At 44.9% G+C, this 12,825-nt stretch overlaps 2 protein-coding genes and 1 long non-coding RNA gene across 4 annotated transcripts; 2 read left to right on the top strand and 1 right to left on the bottom strand.

The window, feature by feature from the left end:
- Positions 1-23: 23 nt before the first annotated feature.
- On the top strand, positions 24-3,356 carry LOC120708796 (AUGMIN subunit 7-like). Its single transcript, XM_039994211.1, has 9 exons — positions 24-334; positions 477-562; positions 647-708; positions 859-950; positions 1,171-1,296; positions 1,475-1,565; positions 2,118-2,225; positions 2,377-2,475; positions 2,909-3,356. Exons 1-9 carry the CDS (start codon positions 201-203, stop codon positions 3,095-3,097), a joined length of 987 nt encoding a protein of 328 aa, XP_039850145.1. The 5' UTR covers positions 24-200; the 3' UTR covers positions 3,098-3,356.
- LOC120708798 lies at positions 3,332-4,421 on the bottom strand. The gene is made up of 2 exons (XM_039994213.1): positions 3,943-4,421; positions 3,332-3,855 (listed from the first exon to the last, which is right to left on the bottom strand). The coding sequence occupies exons 1-2, from the start codon at positions 4,119-4,121 to the stop codon at positions 3,645-3,647; spliced, it is 390 nt and encodes a 129-aa protein (XP_039850147.1). The 5' UTR covers positions 4,122-4,421; the 3' UTR covers positions 3,332-3,644.
- A 1,248-nt stretch (positions 4,422-5,669) lies between these two features.
- Positions 5,670-9,894, top strand: LOC120708795. Of its 2 annotated transcripts, XR_005689480.1 has the most exons (5): positions 5,670-5,845; positions 6,056-6,219; positions 6,333-6,438; positions 7,186-9,445; positions 9,570-9,894. It is a non-coding gene; the product is annotated as an uncharacterized LOC120708795 (long non-coding RNA). The 2 variants fall into 2 exon arrangements; XR_005689479.1 differs by having other exon boundaries at positions 7,186-9,695.
- Positions 9,895-12,825: the final 2,931 nt, after the last annotated feature.

The raw sequence follows: 12,825 nt of genomic DNA, 5'->3' as shown, positions 1-12,825 counted from the left end.
GATTGATACTATGGGACCCTCCTGCAGTCCTGCTAAACAATTACGAGAAGCCTTCGAATTTTGAAAGCGATTGAAAGGGGGAAAAAATGGGGAATTAAAATCTCGGTACCATCTCGCTCGTTGGTCAGTCGCCGTCTGCTCGATCCCCATCATCCCCACCGGCAGCACCGGCCGGCCGCCGCGGTGAGCGGAAAGCAGCCATGGCCTCCAAGCAGATGGAGGAGATCCAGCGGAAGCTGTCCCTGCTCGCCAACCCGCGGGCCAACGCCCCCGCGCAGTCCCTCCTCTTCGCCGGCGTCGAGCGCTACCGCCTCCTCGAGTGGCTGTTCTTCCGGTACGGCCCACTCGCCTGCGCCGCATTTCCTCTCCGCTCCTCCTGATGTTTGGAAGTTGTAATCTCTCTGCTAGATGTGGCCTTCGATTTTTGAATTCTGGTTCGAAACTGAGGGTTTGCTTGTTTGATGTGCGTTCCGGAGGCTCCTAGGCGACAGATCGCCGTTCACGCAGCAGAACTGGCAGGGGGATAGCCTGGACCGCGATGAGGAGAACAACAGAATCCAACGTAATGTTTTGGTTTCATAGGGTAGATATTTTCCATTCCTGGGATCGCGCGTGGTACTAACGGTGTGGCTTTGGGGTTCTGCAGACCTGGCGGAGATAGCTAACTTCCTGGGCATCACTCCTTCAGTGGACACCGAAGCGATTCAGGTGAGAGAAATGGCTGAACCTATTAGTGCTACGTGTTCCATTTGCTGGATTTATGATGCTATTATCATGCATGATGTCTAGTATCGCACAATTGCAAACTGAGATGCATGGTGTGCCATGTTTTAGGGTTCATGACTGTTGTTATTGCAGGGTAGAGGCAGCTATGAGGAGCGGGTGGAACTGCTCCGTCTCATTGTCGATCTAGTGGAAGCTAGTTGCTATGCCGACAATCCAGAATGGAGGTTGGGTTTACACACAACTATCTGTATCCAAAATGAAATGTACCTACTATGATGATTGTTGATTCTAAAGGAGAATACTGTACATAAACCTTGGGCTGCTTGTAATTTTTTTCCTTACATCATAATCTAATGCCAAATAAAATCTATTCCAGAAAGCATTGTGTTAATTTGCATGGGTGGGCATTTAACATGAAGTACATAACAATTTTCATTGTTGTAGTGTTGATGAGCAATTGGCGAAGGATGTGCAACTCGTAGACTCAATTGCTGAGAAACAAGCCCAAATTTTTTCAGAGGAGTGCAAGCTTTTTCCTGCAGATGTTCAAATACAATCAATATACCCTTTGTAAGTGTTTCCAATCTATGTTCTTGCCAAATGTACTGTTTAGGTGCTTTAGATTTCAAGCGTATTCAGAATTGCTCCCCTTGTCTGGATCTTTCTTGCTACCCTGTGGTTCCCACATAACAAAAATGTTAAAACAACCTCATGTATTCTATATCTTAGTTGAATGTTTGTTTTGTAGACCCGATATTGCAGAACTAGAGTTGAAGCTCTCTGAGTATACAAAAAAGATGTCCAATTTGCAGCAGATGGTTCAGGAATTGGCATCAAAGGTACAACAAGATATGCAATGGTACAAAAGTTTTCAGTTCAACGCCATTTGTCCCACGAACGTTGGGTTCTGCTGTGCAGAATCTGAGATAAATTAATCTGCACTAGTTGTACAGTTTGCTTAGTACTTCTGAAACTTTAAATCTTACGGAGATTGTGTGTTAGTTATCACAGGCAGAACCCGTCAACCTTGACATAATATGATGTGTCTAGGACATCAGACAGTGTCTTGTGTCCTTTTCTTGTTGATGTTCCTTACGTCCCATCCTGCATATTGGCATATTGCAGATTTTTCTGATAATTCCACGTTTTATGTAGCAAAGCATACAACCATTTAGCTTAAGTTTGTTAACAAATAAACTTGGGATACACTATGATCTGAAATTTTGTGCTTGCTTTTATTTGTTCTAAGCCTACCACAACTTCCATGGGACTAAAAGGCTTTGTTGTTGTTACAGCTAGTTTTATTTGTTGTATAGACTTCATTGCCATATATTTATATAGTATTATGCAGCATGCTATTTCGTGCTAACAGTGTAGTTGCTTGTGATTAGTATGATTACAACCCAAATGAAGACTATGCTGAGACAGAGTTGAAGTTGAGGGAATATTTGCAATCATTTTTGGAAACGGTTAAATCCTTCAATACAATATATACTAAGGTGAATATCTTGTGCAGCAAGTCCTACTTTCCCTGTATCTGTATCTTCTGTATGTATACCAGTTGTATATCCTTAAAATATGTTTTTCTTTTAACTACTATTATTTTTAAGTTATGTATCATTATTTGATAAAGATGAATTATATTTGTAGGAAATTCATCCTTGGACCCACATGATGGAGGTGCCACAACTGCATGGCTTTGGTCCAGCCGCTAATCGCCTGTTAGAGGCATATAACACCCTTTTAAAGGTAATTTTGGAAGCGTTGGTTCTTTTTGTTGCTCATTTCTTCTTCTTTTTAACTTTCGCTGACCTAGTGATCTACACGCCGTGGTATTGTTTAATCCAAGGGATAAAAAACTGTGTAACCAACAGAAATAAAAGAGAATGCATTTCTGCTGGAAAATAAGAACTAACATACGCTAAGCAGACACTGAAATTGAACATTCTTCTTACTCCGTATTATTATCTCTGTAATGTCTTGAAATATGATTGTACGACCTTATGTGTAATTCATGCTGTATCTTGAGAATACCATGCCTCTACAGTTAGTAGGAATCTTCTCAGACCATTTCATTTTATGCTCTTTCCAACTAGATAAGTAGACAAGACACTCTGTTCTTTTTTGTCTTCGTGTTGCATCTTACAAAGCATGACCTGGGTGCTTATTTGTGATTTTTCAGTTCCTAGGAAATCTGAGGAGTCTGCGAGATTCATATACTGCAATGGCTGCTGGGTCACTGTCGGCGTCTAATGAGCCTTCGTCAGTCGCCAAAATTATTTCAGACTGCGAATCTGCACTGACATTTTTGAATCACAGCCTTTCCATCCTTTCAACTTCCCTGGCACGGGAGCAAGGGGAAACACTATGATTCTACAGCACCGGTGGTCTATCAGGATACAGTTCCAGGGAACCTATCGAAGCCTGTAGTGATTCAATTGCTTTTAGTTTCAGGTGAGGCATGTAGTAAAGGTTTTGTGCCATTTGTTGGCGTGCTCCTATGGCTGTAGTTTGTAACTCAAGAGATTGAAATAACTTACTAAAAATTATATCTAGAGTTCTTTTGGAGGTTTAACTGAACTTGTATATGTATGCCCTTTTATCCTTGAGAAGTTTGTCTCTTATTGATCGGATCTTCTGTATTTTAAAACGGTAACTCTTTCCGACACTATTTCTAGTGAAATACACTTTGTTGAGGTACATTCAGAAACACGGCTCACAGGCTCAGCAGATACAATACGGCGTTACTACAGGTATTCAGAACTCCTGTGAGTAGTTGTTCGAGGATACCTGTATGGCTCACAGACTCAGCAAATACAATACGGCGTTACATCTCACGCCTGCCAAGTTCTCCACGGCTTGCACGGTTGTGCTATGTTTATTCTTCCGCTTGAGAACTAGCCTCTCCAGTTCGTCAGTTACGGGCGCGGGGGACACCCAAGAAGGCCGCAGTCCGCGGACATTGCAGCACGGCTTATGTAACGACCCTTGGTGCCGGCGGCTTCCTTCTTGGCTCCAGCCTTTGTCGGAGCCGGATGCTTATCATAGCTCGGCAAAGCAGCATGGCTCATGTGATCGCCCTTCGATCCCGTGGCCACCGGCGTTGGAGCCCGGCGGCTACTGGGACACCTGCAGTGCGAGGCCAGCTCGGTGAGTGTGCAGGGTATCGAGAACGCAAAGATTTTAGCTTCTGATCGAAGTATCCATCGCGCTTACCTCCCGGTGTAAGCCGAACAGCCCGGAGGGATCCGTCCGTGGTAGGCGCCATTCTCATCGGGCCTGCCGGCGTACGAAATGTACCTGTTAACGGGCTCCCTTTCGCCGGCCGCGCAGGCGTAGGCGGCGAAGCAGAACGCGAGGAGGAGGGCGAGGGACAGAGCGCGAGCGGTGGCCATTGCCTGCGGCCTCCCTCTCTTACGGTCTTCAGCGACAGAGCTGCTGGAAGAGAGCAAGAGGCTGCGAGAGTGGAGTGCGAGTGGTTTCGCCTTGGGGACACTTCTGATTTATAGCGCCCGGTGAAGATGGGTTCAGAACTTCTCGGACGTGGTCACGTGGATGTGTTCGGCAGCAGCTCATTGATGACGGAAGATTCAGCGGGACACAGGGCGCGTGATCGTCCGGTCTCCAGCAAGTGTTGTGTTGCTATCCGGCGAGATATTGATTCCAGTAGGCTCGTGATTCATTCGGAAGTTCGCGGGCAACGAGCGAGTTGGGAGAGGTTGAGGCTCGATCGGGGCCTCGAGGGGCGACGGCGGACGGTGACATTGACCTCAGGAGGAGATCGCCGCGGTTGATGAAGATGAAGGAAGCGAGCGCGTCGTTGAAGGTTCGGATCTATGCAGCACGGATACGGATACGTGGATACGTCAAATTTCTGCAAAAGTTAAAACACAAAGGTGTATCGGAGTATCGGATACAGATACGCGGATACGTATCGGATACGTGATACGGGGTCATGTTGAAGTATCGGGGTTATATAGGTTCGGATCCTCAAACTAAAGGAGGAGCAGAAGGCTCTCATGGATCGCCGGGAGAAGAGATGGGCTCGACAGAATCGCGAGATTGCGGCGCGGAAGCTTGGCATTAAGGTGGAGGTCCCTGGAAAGAATTGCAAGGTGGCGGAGGACCTCCAGCCGGCAGGCGCCGCAGAGGTTGGCCAGCCGGCAGGCGCCAGAAAGAAGAGGAAGAAGGTGGTCAAGACGATTGTGCCGCAGGCGCTCGTCGAATACATGATACTGAATCCCCCACAATCCCCTCGTTGGCTTCCGTGAAGAAAGGTTGGGCAAAAGTCCTGAGTGGTTCCGCGATTTTTATGACGAACAGAAGGCTCTGGCTGACAAAATGAGGGAGTACCAGCAGATCCTCATCGGGCAGTACCGTACCAAGGGCTATGCGGAGGACTATACAGAGGTCGAGGTCACCGACGATGAGGACGGCACCGAGGTCACCGGCGTGGAGGACTGCACCGAGTTCGCCGGCGTGGGGGACTGCACCGACGACAAGGACATCTAGATGAGGATTCAGGAAGCAAAGCGGTTATGCAAGTAATCTGTGTGTTTGCAAGATCCACCTACCCAAGCCTAAGTTGAGTACTATCCGTGTGTAATCACAAGCGTGCTTATTACTGCGGTGTAATAATCACATCTTGGCGTTACCATCTCGTACCAGTGATTCTCGTGTTATTTATCGTCCTGATGTTATTATCACAATTTGTCATGTTATTTATTGTCCTTGCTAGTTATTCTCATGTTATCATTTAAGTTTGATGATGTGGTTTCATGCTAGTGAATCGCCAGATTGGAATTGTTGCTGAGCATCGGTCTTTGAGATTCCTGATCTCACACACACCTAACCTAAATGAGATGGTAATGACTGTATTCAAGCCGGCCCTATTTTTGTCCCCTAAAATGGCTGGCTCTATCCGTCATCCATCGTTGATCGAACACTCACAGGCATCACGCACGGCCTTATCCTTTTCGGTCAGGCATCTTTCTCTTCACCCCTTATTCACACACACGCAGATAAGCTGCCCTCTCCATTTCCCTGAGCCGCTCTCTCCCGATCCTTCGATTCGTTCGTCAAGCTCCAGTGAAATCGTGGCAGACGGCCGGCGACACAGGTTCTCCTCCCCCTCCCCCTCCCCCTCCTCCTCCTCCTCTGTGCTGCCCTACTACGGTGCCCCACCCTCCTCCTAGCCCTACGGCAGCGGGCGACGTGCTGTAGGGAGGGGCGGATGAGGGCAGCAGCTCGCGGTAGGGCGCATCATGTTGCTGGGCACTGTAGCCTCCGCTGCCATAGCCTAACTGTCTCTCCTTCCTCCGCATCTCAGATTGAGGCATGTCTGGGTTAGGGTTTGATAAGGGATTTGAGGCTGGGGGTTAGGATTCGGGGGATTTTGGCCGGATGGCCGACGACGAGGATGTGAGCAGCTACTCCAAGATCTACGTGGAGGCCTACACCTCCCTCCTTTCCCTCAGCCTCGGCATGGTGGATGTGCGTCCCCCTTCTATTTTCTGCCCAGAACCTGTTCGAGAAAATGCATGTCTGGCTTGTTCAAAGTGTTGATTATAGGCATCATCGCTTGTTCCTATATATGTTGTATCCAGGAGAAGCTTTAAGCAAGGAGGTAATCGTGGCCGCCAGGAGATGGTGAAGGAGGATGTGTACCAGGTGTAGATTGAACCTGCTGACACAAACTTCGCCTTCCTTGTGGTCAGTGACCCATTTGAGTAACAAATGCTTAATGCTTTGCTTGGAGCGTCTGTAGACCGGATATGTGGAAGTCTTATTGTGCTAGCCTGCAAGCTTGTATTTAGTTTTGTGAATTGGTTTCATTTTGCTTTGAACATTTGTGTAGTAAGATAATAGGCTAGGACAACTTGCCTATTCAATTAGTGTAAATTATAGCATAGATAACTCTTTCAGTCATTGTCCTTTCTCTAGTTTTGACAATGATTTAGGTTGGAATCATGGCACCAGGTTAGCATTATCATATTTGATTAGCATTTTTGTGTTCAGATAGAATAACACATTAGAACAGAGGATATTATACTTATGAGATGCTCCACTGATATCATTTAAATATCTACTGAACACTAATCAAAATGCTTATGACACGTTGCTTATGATATTAAACCAGAATTCAAAAGCCTGGTGATTGGTTGAACACATGGATTTCAAGCAATATTATTGTTGTACATAGGCAATAGTCTGATATTGATTAGACAAATTACTATCTCAGTTAGGATCAAAGGCTCTATTCTGCATTAGGCAAAGGGTTGTTCTCATAACACCCGAGGTCACTGAGGTGAACCTACGAATTTTATTTGTAGGCAACTTATACTAAGTCAACAAGCAATTAATTCAACAAGTATAGCGTTTGTGGTGTTTTGATTTGAGTATTTCCTGTATTTTCAGGATTTTTTATTTTGCTTATTGAATCAATTTTAATTTGTGCAGGTATGCTGGGAAGGATAACTTTTATTACATATATACATAGTCAAACATGTTGAGGTAAAGTTCAATTTTTACTATGCAAAGCTACTACTCCATTTAGGTATATAATTGCTTTTTAGTAGGTAGTTCTTTCTTCAGTTAGGTGAACCCCTGATTTCTATGAGGACAAATCTATTTCTTGAGTTAGACAACATCCTATTTTATTATGGAAGATGAGATAAATTAACAATTACATCTAGCTGGATGCGTACAAAGGTCACACATTTGCAAAACTTGAGGTATATTATTGTCTATGTTTTCTTTCCAAAGCATGCTGTAATGCACCATGATTAGGCAATAATCATCATTTCAATAAGGCAGTACTACTATTGTCATTATGCAATGCTATTATTTTGTGGTTCGATCGGTGATTTTCTAGACTACAAGTTACTGATTTTCTAGACTGCAAGTTACTTTATTGATTTAGTGTACAGATTATCTAGAACTACTTTTTTCATATTTATATCATTTATAAAAAAAATTTAGTGATAGATGCTCTACACAATTTTAATATATGCATGATCTCGGTACATGTTCCCTTTTTATTATGTGAGAGACATTTTCGATTGGCTAGTTCTAGCTACTGTGTAATTAGTAATAATGCTCATACGTGGAATTTACAGAATTCACTATTCTCAAAAGCCATTATAATCCAATTGTTTGAATGTATCGAATATTAGAATAGTTGTTCTTCCCATATTATTCTGAATACCAACAGCAAACATATTTTGCTGCTCTCAAATTAAACCATGGTTTTAATAAATTTCAATATGCATTTTAATACTATCCGACTAGCATCTAAAATGTTCACATGAAGCAATTTAGAAAAATTTCTGTTTTTTGCTGATTATTAGTACATAAGCATCGCATGCAACTTATGCTAAGTTCACTAGCATCTTGGTAGAACTTATAAGCATTTATAAGTAGGAATTATGCAACGATATTATTATAGATGGGCAATAATATGATTCCTAATAAGCATTTTCTCCATATGTAATAACAAAAATATCAACACTAGGTAAGCATTTAAGCAATTTATATATAGGAATTAGGCAATAATATTATTATAGATGGGCAATAATATGGTTCCCGATAAGCATTTCCCCCCAATTTATTGTTTGTGTCTGGTTTGATGGTTAGTTGTACAAATAGGCATGAACAGGCTCACACAAGGCTTGAATTGGGTGATTTGCTGCTTATAAATATTGATTCAATTCTTTTTATTGCTAGTTAGCTGTCATCAATTTATGCGATTTTGCTGGTTATCAATACTGATTCAATTCCTTGTTTTGCTGGTTAGCTGTCCTCATCAATTTAGGCAATTTGTTGGTATATTAATACTGATTCAATTCCTTGTTTTGGTGCCATAGCAGGCTTACACAAATTTGATGATGGCTCCACTCCATATGTTTTTAGTGCTAAAGAATGAGGTCTGAAGATTTATGTATGAATGTTTAGATGGGTGAAAATTACCGTTGTATATGTTTTAATTTTTTAGAGTTCTTCATAAATTTGCTTAATTAGTCTCAAAAAGTTGTTTCATGTAACTGTTGAGTTGAATGGTAGTATTAGTGAAGTAGAAATAACGTAACGTGAGCAGATAAGGAGGGAGGTGTGGTTGTAATTACGGCTGGCTGGTATGCTTTCTTTTCATAAATGCATTTCTTAATAGCTGATGCTTGCATTGTCAATGTTCAAAATATAATAGTTCTACCTTTTTTTCTAAGATTTCTTAGCTGGGGTGGTCCAAGGTGCATTTTTGTTTTCGGGGCATCAAATATGTAACTTTTTTGCTAATGCTTCCAGGGCATCAAATGTGTATTTTTATTCAGTTCTATGTTTTCATGGGTCTTGAACAATATGCAATTGGGGCGGTCCAGTTTAGAATCTAGACAATTTACTGTATGTCTACGAAGCATTTTGCATCTAATTTAGAAGCAATTCTTATATGAGCTACTAGGCAGTTTTGGTTATGCAAGTAGGATAACCTACTTTAGTGTATGCATGCCAATCTTTTCTATATTTAAACTATGAGCAATTCTAACAGGCAAGGTCAAGAAGTATCTCGCCAAGACGGACAGGGCTGTGGATTACGACTTCTATGACGATAACAACCTACGCTACATCCTCTTCAAGTCGTCGTTCAGCTGCCGCCCCCTCATCGGCTGTCGTCCGCCCCTCGGGCTCGGTTATATATGATGTTGCTTCGTGCTCCTACTTGTTGGTTTGTACGCACGCACATGGAGATAAATTTTTGGGGAGTTATTTGGTAACTTTGATGGGTTTGCTCCGTGGAAGTCTTTTTCTATGACTAGGTGATATAGTGGTGTTTGGGTATCTACGTGCAGGAAGAATGTGGGGAAGCACACCCTCTGCATCGGCGGGAGCAGCAGCCCGAACTACCTGCAGCAATGTTGCGCCACTTGATTTGGTCGATTTGGTTTCTATCAAGATGAACGAGGACCGTGTGATTCTATTATTGTTGTTGACGTTGCCATCTATTTTTGGTTGGTGATTGTTGCAGTAAAGATGCTGCAATTGGTGATTTTTTGATGACAACAACTATCAGGAGGAACAATGTCGTGGTGTGGTAAACCACAGCCGGGTGGCGGAATGCACCCGCCTAAGCCCAGAGGGTGAGTACTCGGGGGTTAGCTAGGACTAGTTCGATTTCATGAAAGAACACGATGAACACAGCCAGTTTAGAGTGGTTCGGTCCGCCGGAGCGTAATACCCTACGTCCACTGTGTGCTGTATTGCTTGAGACTGAGTGAGCTTGAGCGCTTCAGAGCTTGTTGTGTACAGCGAGCGCCTCCCTTTTATATCTCAAGGGAGGCGCGTACATGGCCGTTGAGTCCCCGACAAGTGGGCCCAAACAATGTAGTATAAAATAACATACTGTTCATACATTATGGCGTTGCATGCGGAGATCTCATTCCTGGATTTCCTTGCCTGCCCGCGGGAATCCTCCGTCCAGCATACCAATGCGCTGTCTTATCGAAACGGCGCCAGGCGTAGCTTGCGGCGTCGCCTGCAGCGTAGCTGAGCGGGCCGTGTAGCTTGCGGCGTAGGCGGCATGATGGAAAAGTGCCGTGCCGTCGTATCCAATTAATGCGGCAGACGGGCTTTGCGCGGATGCGGCGCAGGCGGCTGCACTGTGTACCTCGGTAATACGCGGTCTACAGTGAGGCCTGACAAAGGCTGCCCCGCGTGCCGCGGCGGCAGTGCACGCCTCAACTACCCGCATTGAATGCGGTAGGTGGGCGAGTCTTCCAGCGGAAGACCCGCGCTCGCGCCCGCGCCTGCGGGACACGTGGCGGCTCCGGACCCCCCCGGTGGTATGTTGGTTCTACGCGCGCGGGAGGTCCGGACGGACGCGGGGATCCGGGCCCTCGGCTGTTGGCTCGGAGCTTCCCCTCCTCGGGGACACGTGGCGTCACCGGACCCGTCCCAGAGCGGGAAGCGGGTCCGGGGCCGTTGGCCCGGTGAGGTAGGAGCCTGACCCGTGGGGCCCAGCTGCTCCGCCCCTTATCGCGTAGTTACGGATGACTATGCGAGTCCTGCCTTGCTGCAGTAGGAGTGAGTATCCCTGCTACAGGGTACCGACAAACAAGATTTGGAGGTTATCAGGTTGTGATCCTGCTAGCAGGAGGATCACAACTACAAGACATTCTTGCTGCTATAGCCGTACCACTATGGAGGCAATTATGACTTGTATGATTGTAGCTTTGAAACTCTGAATGTTTAGAATTTAGATGAGTACAATGCTTTTGTATATGCTCTAATTTGTTTACCATTTTTCTTAGATTTTCTTGCTTACCATTTTTCTTAGATTTTCCTATGAGATTTCTAAAGTTGCTTTTAATTACAATTGTTGAGTTGAATTATTGGTATCAAGATAGTAAAAATGTTTTGCGGTTGTGTGACTGGTTTTGGTGCAAAAATTAGTCTTGAACTGTCCGCCGGTTATTTTACCAAATGAGGAAAGGCGTGGGCCTATGACTCCAATTATTTCTAAAAAGAAATAGGCCGTACAACCGGCCTAATTTACGGCCGGCCGTACGTTAGCCACGCCCAAATGAGATACCGATATTTATGTAGGTTCGGTTCCTTACTGTCTACGATGTATGGATACTTGTGAACCCTTGTGTGTTAGATACCGATACTCCTCCGAGCTTACCGAATAACGATACTCCTTCTATACTTGTTGACCGAATACCGATACTCCTATACTTGTTGGACGATTATCGAATATTTCATTTATATTTAAATAAATAAAATAACCAGGATACTTTGTTGATATCTTTCCGATTCATTTTTGACACCTCAAAATTCTAGCTCCTCATTTTTCCTATAAATATATAGACTCTATACATGTATAGATGGATGGATTATTATATCAAATACTAAGCAATCGGATACTCCAAAAACATTCTAAGCGATGTTTATAAATTATTATATGTATGTGTTTTCATTTTATCTTTACCACATATTTCTATAAATATAAATCATATCGGTGTTTTGAAAAGATGGTGTACCGTCGCTGGACGGCGTATTCATATCCGTATCGGGTCTCCCCTAGGGGTCTCGTCTGATTTATAGCACCGGGTGAAGACTGAAGAACTGAAGATGGGTTCAGTACTTCTCGGGCGTGGATGTGTTTGGCAGCAGCTCGTTGAAGACTGAAGATTCAGTGGGGCAGAGGGCTCGCGGTCGAGTTCGTTTTCCAGCAAGTGTTGCTGTCCGGCGAGATATTGATTCCAGCAGGCTCGTGATCCATTCATAGGTTCGGCAGGTCACGCTCATACTCCAGTCCTAGTTTTCTTTTGTCATGTACAAGCAATGGAGGACTTGATCTAATGGATAGTTGTCACTACCCTCGGACCTTCGGAGTGCTAACCTGCTCTAATGGATAGTTGCCACTACCCTCCACCATTTCTTTTGTCGCGTTTTGCCTGCGGACCTTCGGAGTGCTAACCTGCTCTAATGGATAGTTGTCACTACCATCCACCATTTTCAGTGATGATATTGAGAAGGCATATGGACCAGTCAGCTAAGATCATCTCCAATAATAATCATTCTAAAGCAAACCGTTTCAGGTGGTTCTTAGATGAGTCGAATCAATTACTGAAACAAAGCAACTAACATTCTGGATGTGATGCAAAAATATGGTTGGATCCAAGGAAACAAAATTATGAGTGTAAAAGACCATACAAAAGTTTCGTACATTTACTGCAATTTTTACTATTACGACCCTATTTGGCAGGGCTCCGGCTCCAAAACCAGCTTCGGGCGGAGCCCTGCCAAACGGTGGAAAAGGCAGCAGCTCCACATCCGGAGCCGCACCTGGAGCCCCTCGCGGCTTCCACGCGCGAGGTGAAGCCAGGAAAAGGTGGCTCCATGCGGCTCCTCCGTCCGTGAACATCCTTGTCCCTGCGAGCGAAGTGGACTGGAAGCGAGGTGCTGCGCGCGAAGGCCGGCGGCGGGGCAGCTAGCGCAGGCAGTCACGGCGGCGTGCCACACCACCGCGAGGTGGCCCGCTTCACGCAGCCCAGCGGTGAGGAGGCGGACGGCGGCGGGGCCCCCCCGAGGAGGACGAAGGTG

The sequence above is a fragment of the Panicum virgatum genome, chromosome 5K (assembly GCF_016808335.1).
Source record: "Panicum virgatum strain AP13 chromosome 5K, P.virgatum_v5, whole genome shotgun sequence".
NCBI classification, from domain to species: domain Eukaryota; kingdom Viridiplantae; phylum Streptophyta; class Magnoliopsida; order Poales; family Poaceae; genus Panicum; species Panicum virgatum.
The sequence above is the reverse complement of the archived record's forward strand: the minus strand, read 5'-3'. Positions and strand labels throughout refer to the sequence as shown.

Excerpts from the sequence above, each read along its gene's own strand:
- LOC120708796 (XM_039994211.1), top strand. The coding sequence starts at position 201 with ATGGCCTCCAAGCAGATGGAGGAGATCCAGCGGAAGCTGTCCCTGCTC. Across the intron at positions 335-476 it reads CTCGAGTGGCTGTTCTTCCG|GCTCCTAGGCGACAGATCGC; the intron begins GTACGGCCCACT and ends TGCGTTCCGGAG. Across the intron at positions 2,226-2,376 it reads TCAATACAATATATACTAAG|GAAATTCATCCTTGGACCCA; the intron begins GTGAATATCTTG and ends TTATATTTGTAG.
- LOC120708798 (XM_039994213.1), bottom strand. The coding sequence starts at position 4,121 with ATGGCCACCGCTCGCGCTCTGTCCCTCGCCCTCCTCCTCGCGTTCTGC. Across the intron at positions 3,856-3,942 it reads TGTTCGGCTTACACCGGGAG|GTGTCCCAGTAGCCGCCGGG; the intron begins GTAAGCGCGATG and ends CTCGCACTGCAG.